General features: G+C 35.5%; 1 protein-coding gene across 4 annotated transcripts in view; it reads right to left on the bottom strand.

The window, feature by feature from the left end:
* Nucleotides 1-15,342, bottom strand: part of BMPR2 (bone morphogenetic protein receptor type 2) — a 150,920-nt gene that overhangs the window by 91,072 nt on the left and 44,506 nt on the right. Inside the window, exons 2-3 of one of the 4 annotated variants that reach the window (XM_049887888.1) lie at nt 14,062-14,143; nt 4,706-4,791 (exon numbers count right to left, since the gene is read on the bottom strand). The exons of 1 other annotated variant lie outside the window; for it this stretch is intronic. In XM_049887888.1, coding sequence (XP_049743845.1) covers nt 4,706-4,724 — 19 coding nt within the window. In that variant the 5' untranslated portion in view covers nt 4,725-4,791; nt 14,062-14,143. Of the gene's footprint in view, nt 1-4,705; nt 4,792-8,266; nt 9,061-14,061; nt 14,144-15,342 lie in introns of those variants that run through there. 2 more of the 4 variants (XM_049887887.1, XM_049887885.1) reach the window with 2 other exon arrangements.

Below are 15,342 nucleotides of genomic sequence, written 5' to 3'. Positions count from 1 at the left end.
TACCAGTTCCTTCCCAGCATATTTCCAGAAGCTTCCCCCTGGCCTCAAGCAGCAGTCTGGTTCTGATCTTCTCATGTAGCCACTTTTGGTCCCTGTAACTCTGCAAGAACCTGGTTCCTGTTTACCATTGCCAACTCTGGCCCCAGAGTCTAGGGAAAAAAAAAAATTTTTTTTTTTTCTAGAAAGGCCCTTATATTTTGTTTCATACAATACTTTGTTTTTCTATTCCAAGGATATGTTAAACTTTTTATTGTTGTTTTTTGAGCCTATCCATGTTACCTTTTAATATTTCACCTGTAAATGTTTTTGGAATAGAGGATACATATCATAAATTCACAGAGACACCTTGACTATCATTCCCTGGGTCTTCACCTGGTCTTCATATCTTTGTTGCTACTTTCTTGCTAATATTTAGCTCCTTACCTTCATTATTTTATAACAATATGCAAACTGCATTAATGATCACATACTAGAAATGGCTAATTTGAACTCTGTGATGAGTACTTCAAATTATCTATGCTGTTGCTGTGTGCCATCGAGTCGACTGCTATTCATAGCGACCCTATAGGACAGAGTAGAACTGTCCCACAGGGTTTTCTAGGCTGTAATCTTTACGGGAGCAGATCATCAGGTCTTTTATCCTGTGGAGCAACTGGTAGGTTTGAACCACTGACCTTCCGGTTAGCAGTTAAGCGCTTAACCAACCATCAAAGCCACTAGGGCTCCTTTCGAATTAGCTATAGAGTAAGACAAATAACAGCTGTCATTTACATGTTTCTCTGAAAGTGTTTTCTGCTTAGTGAAGTAAGCTTAATAACAGTGAACTTTAAAATGGCACGCTATTTGCTGTACACTCACCCATCACTTTATCGAGTACTACCCTCCTCTTCCCACTCCATGCCACCCCCAAAAATCAGCAATTCCTCTACTCCTGCTTTTCCAACATTTAGGAATCTCCTATTGGAGCTTTTTTTTTTTTTTTTTTTTTTTTGTGAGGCGATAGGGGAACAAAGAGGAAAGAGGTGAAAGTGAAGCTTCTTGTCCTTGGCTGACTTCTAGTACCACTCACTTCTCTACCTCCAAATTCTTAAAAATCGTCTTCTTCACATACCTCTCAGTCTTAAACCACTCAAAACTTTTTTGGAAGAGGCAGCTTTACTACCAAATACTATAAACAGTGCTAGGAGTACTAGCTATACAGATGTAAGATTCTGGGGAGTGGGGTATGGGGGAAACCCTTCAGTGATGGGTAACTGTACATCTGCAAATATTTCTTGATTTTAAGAGAAAAATAAATTTCTCTTTTTTAAAATGAAGCTTGGTAATACTTTTCCCTCCTAAATTGGATCTCATATTAAAAGAAATAAAGGTTAAACATTGCCTTAGGCTCCTCACCCTCCTACAGAAGTTGACTACTCCAAGCAGGATGTGTGTGCCTACACACACATATTCAGGAATGCCAGTAGGTCCCTGTTCTACAGCTTACACCCAGAAGCCTTTATTGGAAGCGATGTTAGAAAGAAGTGAGGGTGTGTAAGACAAAGCAATAAATAAAGTTCACTGCATTTCTCTGTGTAAACTATTTTGTTAATTGCACTAAGCTATATTAGTAAAGCACTTTCCTTCAAGTTTAATTTCGCAATTGCTTGGTATTTCCTTGAATAAATGTATTTTTAATAGACGTAAATATCAGCTACCTTTTGACAACCGTCAAGCGATAGTCCTTTTTTTGCTTATTTTTCCTTAGTCTCTTCTGTTTTTGTTTTCTTTTTTTTAAGTACTCCTAATTCCTGTGCTTACTATAATTAATAAGTAGCATTCGGCAATTAATTATTCAATTCTACCTGAAGGAGAAAAATGGCAGGGATAAGAAGTATTGTTACAAAAGTCTACTGATCACTCTTAGAGCAATGAATATCATTCCATTCCTTTTTTTTTAATTAAGGTTTTTCCCAATTTCTCACATTGCTTTTTGGCAAAAAGAAAAAAAAAAAAGACTAGTGAAAAACTATCAACAAGGTACTGTTTTCTTCTAGAAACGTTAGATAGTCCAAATTAAGGAAACTGAAACTCTGCTGTTTCACATTTTCCAGTCAACAATGCATTTAAAGAAATATAAAACCCAAATGAAAATTAACAACAAAAAAGAAAGTCAACAAAAACTGTCAAGAAAAAGTTATTCTAATTAGCTACTACTATCATTTAAAATAAAACCAATCACTGGAAAAAGCATTTAAACTGTCAAAATAAATAAATACGTAATGTTGAGTTTGATTTTAAAACAAAAGCAATTTAATTTTCAAATAAAAAGATGTAAGAGAAAATCTACTACTGCTACAATCTACTTAAATGCCAAGATACATTTACGTGTACTTCTAAGTTATATTTCTAAGGCAAAGTAGATAGTATAACCTAAAAAGAGTACAGACTTTAGAAAGACTTTAGAGACAGATCTTATTTGGCTACGATACTGAACAAATCACTTAATTGTGTCTATCCTCATTTTTCTCATCCATAAAGGTATGCTTTCATAGGACTAGATGAGAAAGATACACACACACACATAATATACACAATGTAATTACATTATAATATGTATTAGATGAGATATAGATCTCATCACACACATATACACACACTTAGCATATAGTGCACATTCAAAAAATATTTTTCTTCTTCCTGCTTTAATTACATATTCTTAGAACTGCCAATGAAATAGTAATTACTAAAGACACTGAACCCACCAGGCATATGTATAGAGAAATAAGTTCACACGAAAATTCTAAAAGAGTATGAGTAATAACTATATGAACTCTACTTTTCCTTCAAGATTTTTTATCTCCTGAAATACAAAATTTACAAAACTAAAAAGTCTTGTCTGTATTTTTAATGAGAATTACAGGTGTCAAATATAAAGTTACTTTTTGGGAGGTATCTAAGTGTGTTTATAAAGCTACATCTTAAAAGTATGACAGAGTACAACTTAATAAGTGATGATGGATCAGGCTGCTGATTTCCAGTGCCACTCACTTCCCTACCTCCAGGGGAAAAAAATCTAATCTCTACCAAATGAGAAAATACATGTGAAAAACATTTTTGAATACTCTAAAATGCTACTAAAATTCAAGTGATATTAATCTTTGATCTCTGCAAAGTTCCCCAGGATATAATAAATATTTTCTTTATCTTACTCCAAATGAAATAGTTACAAACTTTAAAACTACAATGAGTTACCACTACACATTATTAGAATGGCTAAAATCCAAAATACTGATAACACCAAACGCTGGAGAGGATATGGAACACCATTCGCTGCTGGTAGAAACACAAAATGCAATAGTCACTTTGGAAGATAGTAAGGCAGTTTCTTACAAAGCCACGCACAGGCTTACTATATGATCAAGCTATTATACTCTTAAGTATTTACCCATTACCCATATTGACTTGACAAATGTAGGAGCATATAAAAACCTGCACACAAATGTCTATAGCTTCTTTATTCATAGTTGCCAAAAACTGAAAGTAACCAAGATATCCTTTAATAGGTGAATGGATAAACAAACTGTGGTACATCCATATAATGGAGTATTATTCAACAATAAAAAATGAGCTATTAAGCTATAAAAAGACATGGAAGAACCTTAAATGCATATTGCTAACTTAAAGAAGTCAATCTGAAAAGGCTACACAGTGTATGATTCCAACTATATAACATTCTACAAAAGGCAAAAGTAGTATTTAAAAAAAAAAAACCCGTTACCGTTGAGTCAATTCCGACTCATAGAGACCCTATAGGGCAGTACAACTGCCCTATAGGGTTTCCAAAGAGCGACTGGTGGATTCAAACTGCTACCTTTTGGTTAGCAGGCGAGCTCTTAACCAAAATGCAACAAAAAGATCTAAGGCAGCCAGGGATTCAGGGAGAGGAACAGAGAGATGAGTAGGTGGAGCACGTGGCATTTTTACAACAGTGAAACTCTTCTGTATAATACTAATGGAGGACACGTAACAATATATATTTCTCAAAACCCATGGGACTGTATACCATAAGGAGTGAACCCTAATATAAACTATGGGCTTTAGCTAATAATAATGTATCAATATTGGTTCATCAGTTGTAACAAACGTACCACACAAATGTAAGATGTTAATAATAGGGGAAAGAGGATCCAGGGAGAACAGGGGATATATGGGAATTCTCTGTACCTTCTGCACAACTTTTCTGTAAACCTAAAACTGCTCTAAAAAACAAAGTTTATCTTAAAAAAAAAAACAGTAACAAACTCAATACATACATTCTAGGCTAAAGGGAAGAAAACATCATATTTGGCACAAAACCAGTAGGGCAGTAGCACTGTTACAAATTAGAACATTTCAAAATGAGGTTAGTAGGTAGTGGAGAAGAGGCGCCTTAAATATGCTGTAGTCCATTTCCACAGATACTTAAACATCATTTCAGCAAACAATATGTTGGTCCACTACAGAGAACATTCATAAAACTATCATTTGCATACCTAGACAGGCTCCAATAAAATTTCACTCTTCAAAGCGGTTGCCAAATATGTTTTACAGAAAGGTGCCAACACAGGGCAATATTGGTGCGATATAACACTAATACATAAATTACAGAATTATACTGTACTGAACCAATCTTTAGATCCATATCCTAAGGTGAGGGGTAGAGTTCGAAGTGACCAGTACTGACCATAAACAGTAGTTGTCATTTGGGGTACTACCCTGTATTTGCAAAATGTGATGGTCCGGATCCAAATCAAAAGCTTCAAATGTTAACTGAAAATAAAAACAGAAAATCAAGTAAACCAAGAATTAGATATCTGTAACGATTCTTGTGCCAGTAGTGTTGGAAAATGTTACATTTGTACCATTTGGGTACACACCAAGATTTATGAAAAACAGCACCACAAAACAATCTTTTTTGATCTTAATTATATTAAGAAGATTACTCTCCCACTATACATCAGGTATTATAGCAAAGCACAAAGTTTTTCAGGAACTTTTATTTTAGTCACCCCGAAATTACAAAGAGGTTGCACAAAAACACCTACAATCCTATCAAGTACAAGGGAAACTATATATAAAATATGAAATGTTCACCCAGGTATAGTTATACCATGCCTAACTTATTGATTTAATTTTTTTTTATATTTTCAGATTAGGTTTAAGGGCTGAAAAGATTTTTAGGATTCACGTGGTCTATTCCACAGCATATAGATAGGCTAGACAGGTCCCTATCTTAAAAAATGTCTATTCTGTCCTTCAGAATCTTGCAAATTTTCTCACCCAGGGGTTCTCATTTGAACTACAAACACAGAAAATTTTGGGGGTGACTATTTTTCAATTTCCCCATGGATGTACCATTCTAGATGCACTGGAGAAAAGTTAATCCATCACATCTATTACTGCCTTACAGCATTAAGACTTAATTCTCTTAAAGAACCCCAGTTAAAAAAAGCTGCTAGACAGGCTCCCTCAACCTCAGCACTACTGACATTTTGGTCCAGGTTACTTTGTTGTGGGAGGCTGTCCGGTGCACTGTAGATTGTTTAGCATATCCTCTAGATGCCAGTAGCAACCCCACCAAGTTCTGATAACCAAAATCTCTCCAGAAACATTGCAAAATATTCTCCGGGGGTAGGGACACAGAATAACCCCAAGTGGAGAACCACCAGGGATAGTGTTCTCAGGATGTGGTCACTAGATCAGTATATCAGCATCACCCGAGAATCTGTGAGAAATGCAAACTCTCAGACCCCACCCCAGGTCTGCTGAATCTGGAATTCTGGGGGTAGGAGCCATCCAGGAATCAGAAAACAGATATTTGTAAGAAAAATGGTGAAATTCAAATAAAGGCTATAGATTAATTAATTGTAATATGTCAGTGTTAACTTCCTGATTTCCAGGCTGCTAATCAAAAGGTTGACACTTGGAGTCCAGCCAGTGGCATCTCAGAAGAAAAGCCTGGTGATCTACTTCCAAAAAATCAGTCACTGAAAACCCTATGGAATACACGCGTCACCATGAACAAGCGCTGAGTCAACAGCAACTGTGTTTTTGTATGCACTGCAGAATACCACATGCATTAAGTTGTTCTCCAATCTGTAACAGTTCCTCACTTTTTTTCTTTCATGACAGTGATTGTTAATTTTATGTGTCATCTTGGCTAGGTTATGGTGTCCAATTGTTTGGTCAAGCACTAATCTAGAAGTTACTCTGAAGATATTTAGATATAATTAACATTTATAGTCAACTGACTTTAAGTAAAACAGAGTATCCTCCATAATGTCAGTGGGCTTCATCCAATCAGTTGAAGGCCTTAAGAGCCAACACTGAGGTTTCCCCAATGAGAGAAGGATTCTGCCTCAAGGCTGAAACACAGATACCCTGCCAAAGTTTTTAGCCTTCCTAGCCTAAGGATTTCAGGCTCAAGACTGCCAGAGTTTTCAGTCTGATGCCTAATCTATGGATTTTGGGCTTGTCGCACCCAAAATCACATGATTCAATATTTCCTTCCCTCCACCCTTCCACACTCCATGTGTATCTGTTTCAGACAGTCTGTCTATCAATCAATCTCTCTCTCTCCTTCCCTCTCTCTCTGGAGAACCCTAATACAATTATTTTGACATTTTTTTTAAGTACTGGTAAGTTACTTTGAAGAATGTCTCTAAATTGGGGTCAGTATTTTCTCATGCTTAGATTGAGATTATGCATTTCTAGCTAGAAGGGTGTTTTTTAGCTAGAATACCATAGACGTGATAGTGTATCATTCTCAGTGCATTGTATCAGGAGGTATATGAGATGTCAATATGTACCTTAAGATGGTGTCTCTCATACTTTCCCCCTATAATTAAGGTTTCCTTTTGTAATTAATAAATACTTTGTGGGGAAGATACTTTGAAACTATGCAAATAATCTATTTTTCACCATATTTTTGCCAATTTTAGCATCCATTGATTGGTTCTTGCCTACAATAATTATTACTGTAGTATTTGACCAATGATGATTTTTTATTTCCATCATTCTTTCTACATTAACTGGAATTCTACTGTAAAGAAGAGCTGCCCCTTCTTCCTCGTTGATGTATTTACGCCAATGTGGAATCATAGATATTTATTTTATTTTATGGATTCTAATTGAATATTGCAACCTGACCCTACAAATGCCAGTAAATTTCCATTAGTCAGAAAAGACTGCCTTAAACTAGCCCAAGCCAGATTTGGTCCACCCCCACACGCACAGAAGGGCCAGCTGTGACCATTAGTTGACCTCAACAGAAGATGCAGCAACAGGTGGAACAAATCAGAAGTAAAATCATCACCCAGACCCCATTCCAAAGTGAGAGGTTCGACAAGAACCACGTCACCTCCTGTTTCCTGGCTGCCATAATTCTTACAATGTCTTCCTTCTAGAATTTTCCCTCTCCAGCCTGCACAGCTGCCACCTTGCTGCCCAAATCACATATAAGCCCTGATTCCCCCATAGCTTTGGGGAGTTGGATCTTAGGAACTTTCTCCCAGCTCCTTGTTCTGCACATTAAAGTTACTTTCTCTTTCTCAAAGGCCAATTTCCAGATTATTGGCAGGTCTGAGTGTGCTGGACAGAACCCACCTTCTAGGTTTGGCAACAATACTATCATTATTTATTTAGTTGCTCAAATTGTCCCAGTTTTGGCCACTGGAAGTTCTTTCAAGTTGTGTCCTTCTGATATGGTCTCATCATTTTTTGAGCACTTCCTTACTTTCTGGTATAATCAAGTGTTCCAAGCTCATTTGATTTTTCCTGTCCCAGCCCTAAAATGAACCATTTTTCCAAATAGCCTTGGCTCCTTTTATTAGAGAATGTTATTTAGAAACCAAGATCTGGACCCTAGTGTGTTCACTACTACTGAGGTGTCATTACTTCAAGGTCATTTTAGAGAAAAGAGTTAGGTACCTAGCACTCAATTATCTATAACAGTTTACTTATTTGTTCAATCCAAGTACATATTTGAAGTATAGCAATTTCAGGATCGCTTACCCATACCCCTACGAAAAACAAATTTACTAACTCAGGTGCAAAAATTGTATATGTTTCTTTATCATTTTAGCCTTACAGTGTTCCAAGATTATTTAACTTCCCGCTCATTTTAGTGCTATTGTTATTCATTTATAATACAGTTAGGCTCATTTGTTATTATATATATTCCTTTTGGGATTCTCTCTACACTCTGGCTGATGCGAATGATTTATTTCTTTTTGGGGTCACTTACCTGTTTTGGAGCCCTGATGGCACAGTGGTTGACAGCTTGGCTGCTAACCAAAAGGTCAACAGTTTGAACCCACCAGCTGCTCGTTGGAAATTCTTTGAGGCAGTTCTACTCTGTCCTATAGGGTCACTATGAGTTGGAATTGACTCGATGGCAACAGGTTTGGTTTGGTTTTTTGGTTTTACCTGTTTTAGTGGATAGTTAAGAACAGTACTAGTGAAACGTTTCTTTGACTAACAAACAAGAGAAGGAAGAAAACTCAATACCTCCCTGATATGTAAAAAAAAAAAAAGCGTTCCTGATATTAATGAATCAATTCCAAATATTCTGACCTCCATCCCCCATGTCCTAAAATAATAATACAAAATAGATAAAAATAAGAAATACTTATACACCATTGTTTGATGCTTTATCCTGTGTTCCAAGATAGTTCAAGTAGAATGTGAAATAAAAACATCTCTAGTTTTCCTGTTTCCTCATGGGTCCTACATTCTATTTCCTGATTCTTTCAAACCTCAAAGATAGAAAACTGATTGCAGTACCTGGAAACGCGTCATATAATTAATACTAATGCTTACCAGAATCTGAATTTTTATTTTAAAAACACTCATTGCATGACTCCTCTGTGCCAGGTGCAATGTTGCATACTTCATGTACATTTACCTAACTAAATGAGAACTTATGGGGAAACCATTAATTCTGCTACGGTTTACATTGATTTGTTTCCTCCCTAGATTTTATGCACTATTGTGCCAGTGCAATAAACACATGGTGATAATGAAAAGCTAAACAGCAAAAAATTGTTGAGGCCAAATTTTATGAGAAACAATTTAACCTACTGATACAGTTAGGAGGACATTTGATAGCTAGAGATAAAAAGCAACCATAGACGTATGGTTCAGTGAGGAAATCAGCATAAGAAATTACTTAGTTACCTAAAACTGCAACACTAAAAGCACTTCACAGAAGATATTTTATATAGAAAACAACCCACAAACCTTTGGACATCAAGACTAGCCATTATGCATTTTACCCAACATCCTAGATATGACTGTAGTCAGAGCTGTACAATAAACAGATTTGATTTTTCTCAGTCAATCCTTTTTGTTTTATTTATGAAATTCTGAGTTAAAAGAACCTCAACAGGGCCGCTAGTTGCACAACTCTAAGACATACCATTTATGCAAAATACAATGTTAGTATAGTATTACTAAGAATACCTGAACTAGATGGAACACACCAACATTTATGATAACCAATCAGGTATCCCAAAAGGACAGACTAAATGTAAGTATGGAGAATGATACCAGAACAGGACTGTTCATGTACACTAAACCAGGCTTCAACCACTACTAATATCAGAAGATTACAGCATTAACACAGCTTTAAGTTCTTAGATCACTCATGCCACCCCTGCACAACAGTGATAAAGAGAAACACCTGAATTACCAAATCACAACCTCCAATGTGTCCCTAACCCCAACCTGAAATGACACCATGACTCAAAAAGACTGCCTGTCTCTAGCATAGCACAGATACATATAAGAGGTTTATTTATTCACTGATGTTCAACTTTATATGGTTTTGCTTTAAAACTTAGGTCAAATCATAATGGACTAGTCAACTGTACCTAGAGAGTAGTTTTAACCTGCTAAAAATATCCCACACTCATGAAGCTATGTTCACTTTCCAAAAAAACAAAACAGTGGGACTCCTGTTCTAGCCTGGTTCTTAAGTTCCTTTTAAACAGTTTATTACTGCGCAAATAGTTAACAGCACATAATCAACTTCCTTAACTTACTGGTAATCACTGGGAGTCCTTCTGACAAAAATCTACAAAAGGACCAGGGAGGATCCTCAGAAAGATAACAGTCCCTCCTCAGGCACAGAACACAAAGAAAATTATATCAATTTTCATCAGGGGAAGGGGGCTCAGAGCTCCAAGAGCCACACTTTTTGTTCAAAGCACAAATCCAGAAAGAAAGCAACGGTATTCTCTAAGAAACACTAACAACCAAGGAATCCTATCATATCTTACTCCTGTTACTTGCCTGTATTAGCTAACCAATTACACTGGAAATGACAAACCAGAAGGAAAGGGAAAGATAGGGCAACCCATAATTCCTTTTCCTTTCAGTCAGTCCTTACTATCCTTAGCCAGTTGGAGGTAGAGTGTGTTGGTAGAATGCGCTTATGTCAAGAAGTGAAATAAAAACAGCTACATTAGTTTTGCGCTGCATTTCTACTGTTCTGGTAAAAACAAAATACATATGCATGTACAAGCTACAAAATACAGTTGTGTACGTTCAGTGAGTGCACAAATGAGTCAAGTGTTCTTATATCTGCATTTAAAACAGGCACTCTACAATATAGAGATGAACAGTAAAATTTATGTTAACTTTAATTTTTATTTATAAATATTTACTTCATATTTAATTTCTATTTTTATGACATTAAATATCAAGTTTTTTAAAACACTGACAAATTGAAAGAGATGGCAGAAGAAAAAAACTTTATTTTACAATCTTTAATGGGATTTTTTTCCTGCTTTTTGAACAAGAGGCCCCACATTTTCATTTTGTCCTGGGCCCCACAAATTATGTACCAAGCCCTGCCAACACCCAACATTTCCTTGTCTGGTCTTACAATGAATGAATACAAACAAGACACGGGAAATAACCAAAGACTTACACAATAGTACCTATTGTATCTGATTTTCTTTTTAGGCTCCAGGAGCACAAAACTTCATTAGTGTTCAATTTATGGTCATAACAAGAAAAAGCTGGGAACGTCTGCTCTAAACAGAGCTTAAGAAACGTCCAGACATAATCGGACATGGTAAAAGGTAACAAGGGAGCGAAGGTGGCTGGCTTCGACATAGTGCGAATCCCAACAGTCTTTTTCTACTTCATCAGTACTATTAAAGTAAAAATCCTGACCAAAAGTTCATACAATTCTATGAAATATATGCCTAACCATGCAAGAACATAAAAACATAATCAGGTCAATTCCTAAATTAAAACACTATCCAAATTATTTATCAAGTCAGAGAGGAGTGAGTATCTTTTAGAGTTAGAAAAAGGCCTTTGAGTTCCATTTCTCATTTTACGAAGAACAAACCTGTTCAATGACTCACCAAGGTCATAGTGAGAATCCAAATCCAGACCTTTTGGCTCAAATTCCTTATTTGCCCAATATACCGTAATGAATTAATTAAAAACAGTTTGCAGGTTTGTTAAACCAAATTAAATCGCTGTTCTGTACATCACTTTTAATCTCCCATAACCAGAGTGAAAGAAGTTTCATGCATTTATTAACTTTAAAATTTTCTGATATTGAAAAAGTATCAAAAGTTATAATACAACTACAGATATACAGACCAATGGAATAGAACTGAGAGTTCAGAAATATACCCATACATCTGCGGCCAATTTCTGACAAGGATGCCAAGTCCACTCAATGGGAAAAAAATAGTCTCTTCAGTAAACGGTGCTGGGACAACCAGCTTTCCACATGCAAAAGAATGAAGTTGGGCTCATACTCTATATATGCACATTAACTCAAAATGAATCAATAGCCTAAATATAAGCTAAAGCCACAGTCTTTTAGAAGAAAACATAGGGGTAACGCTTTGTGACTGTGCTTGACAATGGATTCTTATATACAACAGTAAAAGCACAAGCAACAGAAGAAAACATAGATAAATTGGATTGCATCAAATGAAAATTTTTTTTTGCATCAAAGGATTTAATCAAGAAGAGCTAACCTACAGAATAGAAGAAAATATATGCAAGCCATATAACTGATAAGGGTTTAATATCCAGAAAATAAAAAGGAATTCCTACAACTCAACAACAAAAAGACAAACAATCCAATTAAAAAATGGGCAAAGAATTTGAATAGGTATTTCTCCAAAGAAGATATACAAATGGCCAATAAACACATGAAAAGATGGTCAGGGTCATTAGTCATTAAAAAAAAAAAAAAAACAGTTGCTGTCAAGTCCATTCCAACTCATAGCAACCCTATAGGACAGAGGAGAACTGCCCCAGAGTTCCCAAGGACTGCCTGTGTGGATTCGAGTTGCTGACCTTTTGGTTAGCAGACAAAGCTCTTAACCACTAAGCCACCAGGGTTTCATTTAAAAAAAAAAAAAAAAAACCCAGTGCGTTACGGAAATGCAAATCAAAACCACAATAAGTTACCACCTCATACCAACTAGGGTGGCTATTATCAAAAAACGGAAAGTAACAAGTGTAGAAGAGAATGTGGAAATCTGGCTATTATCAAAAAACGGAAAGTAACAAGTGTAGGAGAGAATGTGGAAGTTGGAACCCTCGTGCATTGCTGGTAGGAATGCAAAGAGTGCAAGCCCACATGGAAGACAGTTTGGCGGTTCCTCAAAAAGTTAAACATACAAAGGGGGAGAGTTCAGACGCATTCAGGGATTTCAACCAATGCCTCAGATTAATTTGTGTATAAATTTTTGATGAGAAACCAATTTGCACTGTAAACTTTCACCTAAAGCACAATAAATAAAAAAAAGTTGAACATAAAATTACCGTTATTGTTCTCAGCTGCCTTGCACCCCCATGCACAATGGAATGAAATGTTCCCATGTGTTGTCACATTTCATTATACAGTATTTTCTTAAATCATATTTGTTAGTATCACCAATGATTTCATCAGAAAAGTCTTTATGTGTCAAGCTCCTGCTAGGGATGCGAGTTTTTCAAAATTGTAATTTTCACTTAAACTCAAATTTTATCATTGGCAATAAATTCTGTCAGCTGATATCCTTGAGGTGACAAAATCGCGTCACTCATTTTTGAGAAAACGTCTGCTGAATACCCAAGTCTAAATAATCATAGTTTGTCAGTTGTTACTTAAAGTAACAATGACAGTTTCATGAAAAAAGTCAGATCTGCTTACAATTCAATCATCCAAGCGCATTTGCTCCAGACAACCATTATACTTCAGCAGAAATATCTGTACTTATTTTGCTGCACAAAATATGAATAAGACAAGTACTCAAAAGTCTAGATTTAATAAAATTATAATTTTTACCACTTCAACTGAGGACATTCTTAAGTGAAACTGGCTTTTTTTTCTTTTTTTTTTATTTCAAGTTCTTAGCAGCTTAGAACACAATGAAAGCTAGCAGAGTTTGGTGCCACTGTCTAAACTCAAGCTGAGGAGTCAGCAGCTTTACCCATGATTGCTTGTGCACCATCAGTGCAAATATCAACCCAGTGAAAAAAGCAAATAACACCTTAGATCTTTTAAGAAAATACTTTTGACCTAGCAGAGTCCTGAAAGGGTATTAGGGGCTCCCCAGGAGTCCATGAGCCACACGTTGAGAGCTACTGGATTAATGGATTACTTAGTACTATAGTGCAGCATTACTATCTACATATGAGATTTGTCTCTCTTGTTTAAGTACTCATGCATATACTTACATACACAGACACACACATGCTTTTTTCAGGTCTACTGAAAAAAATATTAGTGAAGTAAACTCACTGTATATATAAAAATATTATATAGACAGAAAACTTTTTTACAGTGTTAGTCAAATTATTCATATCTACTTTTAAAGATGTCAAAAAAAATTGTTTTCAAAAGTGAAACACATACGCATGAACATTTTAAAAAATAATTAAAATCCCTGATCCCATGGATTATAAACTCCAAAAGAGAATATATTTATCTAGTTTACTACTATATCACTAGTATCTGGTATTCATTAACTAATTTATTTATTAAATAAACAACGGCCATCTCAACTGGATACTCACCTATAAATCCAGACACAGTCAATTCTCACTATTCGAAGTAGTTATGTTCTAAAAAGTCCCCGTGAACACTGAACCATTGTTCCTAGGGGAAATACAGGATTAAGTTTCTACAAGCCACTGGTCACATTTCTGTCAACTGGTCAATACATAACCTTATTTTATGTATATTTCTGTTCAATATATGGCAACCACATGGGGTCACCATTAGCCAGAATCAACTTCACAGCAACTGGTTTGATTTGGTTTTAATATATACTGCTGATTCATTTAACATGGAACTCTACTGCCAAAAGTGTTGTAACTCATGCTTGAACGAAGCTTATCTAACATATGTATTTTTCTCTATAAGGCACATTACAGTATTCTTGCCCTTAGGAGCACTACACAGCACTTAAGCACTACACTAGGAACCATATTAAACAGCAAAATCACCTACAAAAAGCACCAAAAAAATTCAAAAAATCTGGCATTAAACAGACTTCAAAAAGCCCCTTTGTTTACAGCATGAGAATTTCAACAAGGAGGCAAAAAAATTGCCTGGATGACCTCAGCTGGAACATCTGCATCAGGCAACTCAAATTTTTCACCACTCTGCACGTGTCCATGAAGACAGCAGAAGTGCCAGCAGTATTTATTTGGGGATTACAAATAAATTTTAGCAAGCAAATTCGCAAAAACGGAATCCAAGAATAATAAGGTTCAAATGCATTTGGTAAAAAACAAAATTTTAGTTCTGCAACGATTTTAAATAAGTCATTTTGACTAGGTTTTTCTAATCATAATAATTAATACACTTGCTTATATCTGTCAAAAACAAATTCAAGTACCACAGAAATGTAAAAAAACAAAGACAGCAAAGCCCTAACAATCTCATCCTTAAGTAGGCTTAAAAAACATTTTAAAAACAAAAATATAAAATTAAAGAATCTGAACAAATAAGATCACCTTGTTATAATTTTGCTTTCTTAAAATGCACTAAACATTAGCTTTTTAGAGGTACCTTATCAATTTCTAATGTAAATAAAAAATTTATTACTTTGTTCAAAATTATATGAGAGAGAAATATTCAAGTCTTGCTATCAGTATTGTTTTTCATTAACCGAAAAATAGAAGGTCCAGTTTTAGAATGCTATCGTACGAAGAGAGCTTTAAAGGCTTTTATCAATTCTAAGAGCTCTGCGAAACCCATTTGACAGAAAAAATACACAAGTTATTGTTTAAAAAAAAAAAAAGCCTATTCCACATCCTACCTCTACCTCACCCCCTTTCCCAACTAGTCCT

This window comes from Elephas maximus, chromosome 6 (genome assembly GCF_024166365.1).
Source record: "Elephas maximus indicus isolate mEleMax1 chromosome 6, mEleMax1 primary haplotype, whole genome shotgun sequence".
Classification (NCBI taxonomy): Eukaryota; Metazoa; Chordata; class Mammalia; order Proboscidea; family Elephantidae; genus Elephas; species Elephas maximus.
The sequence above is the reverse complement of the archived record's forward strand: the minus strand, read 5'-3'. Positions and strand labels throughout refer to the sequence as shown.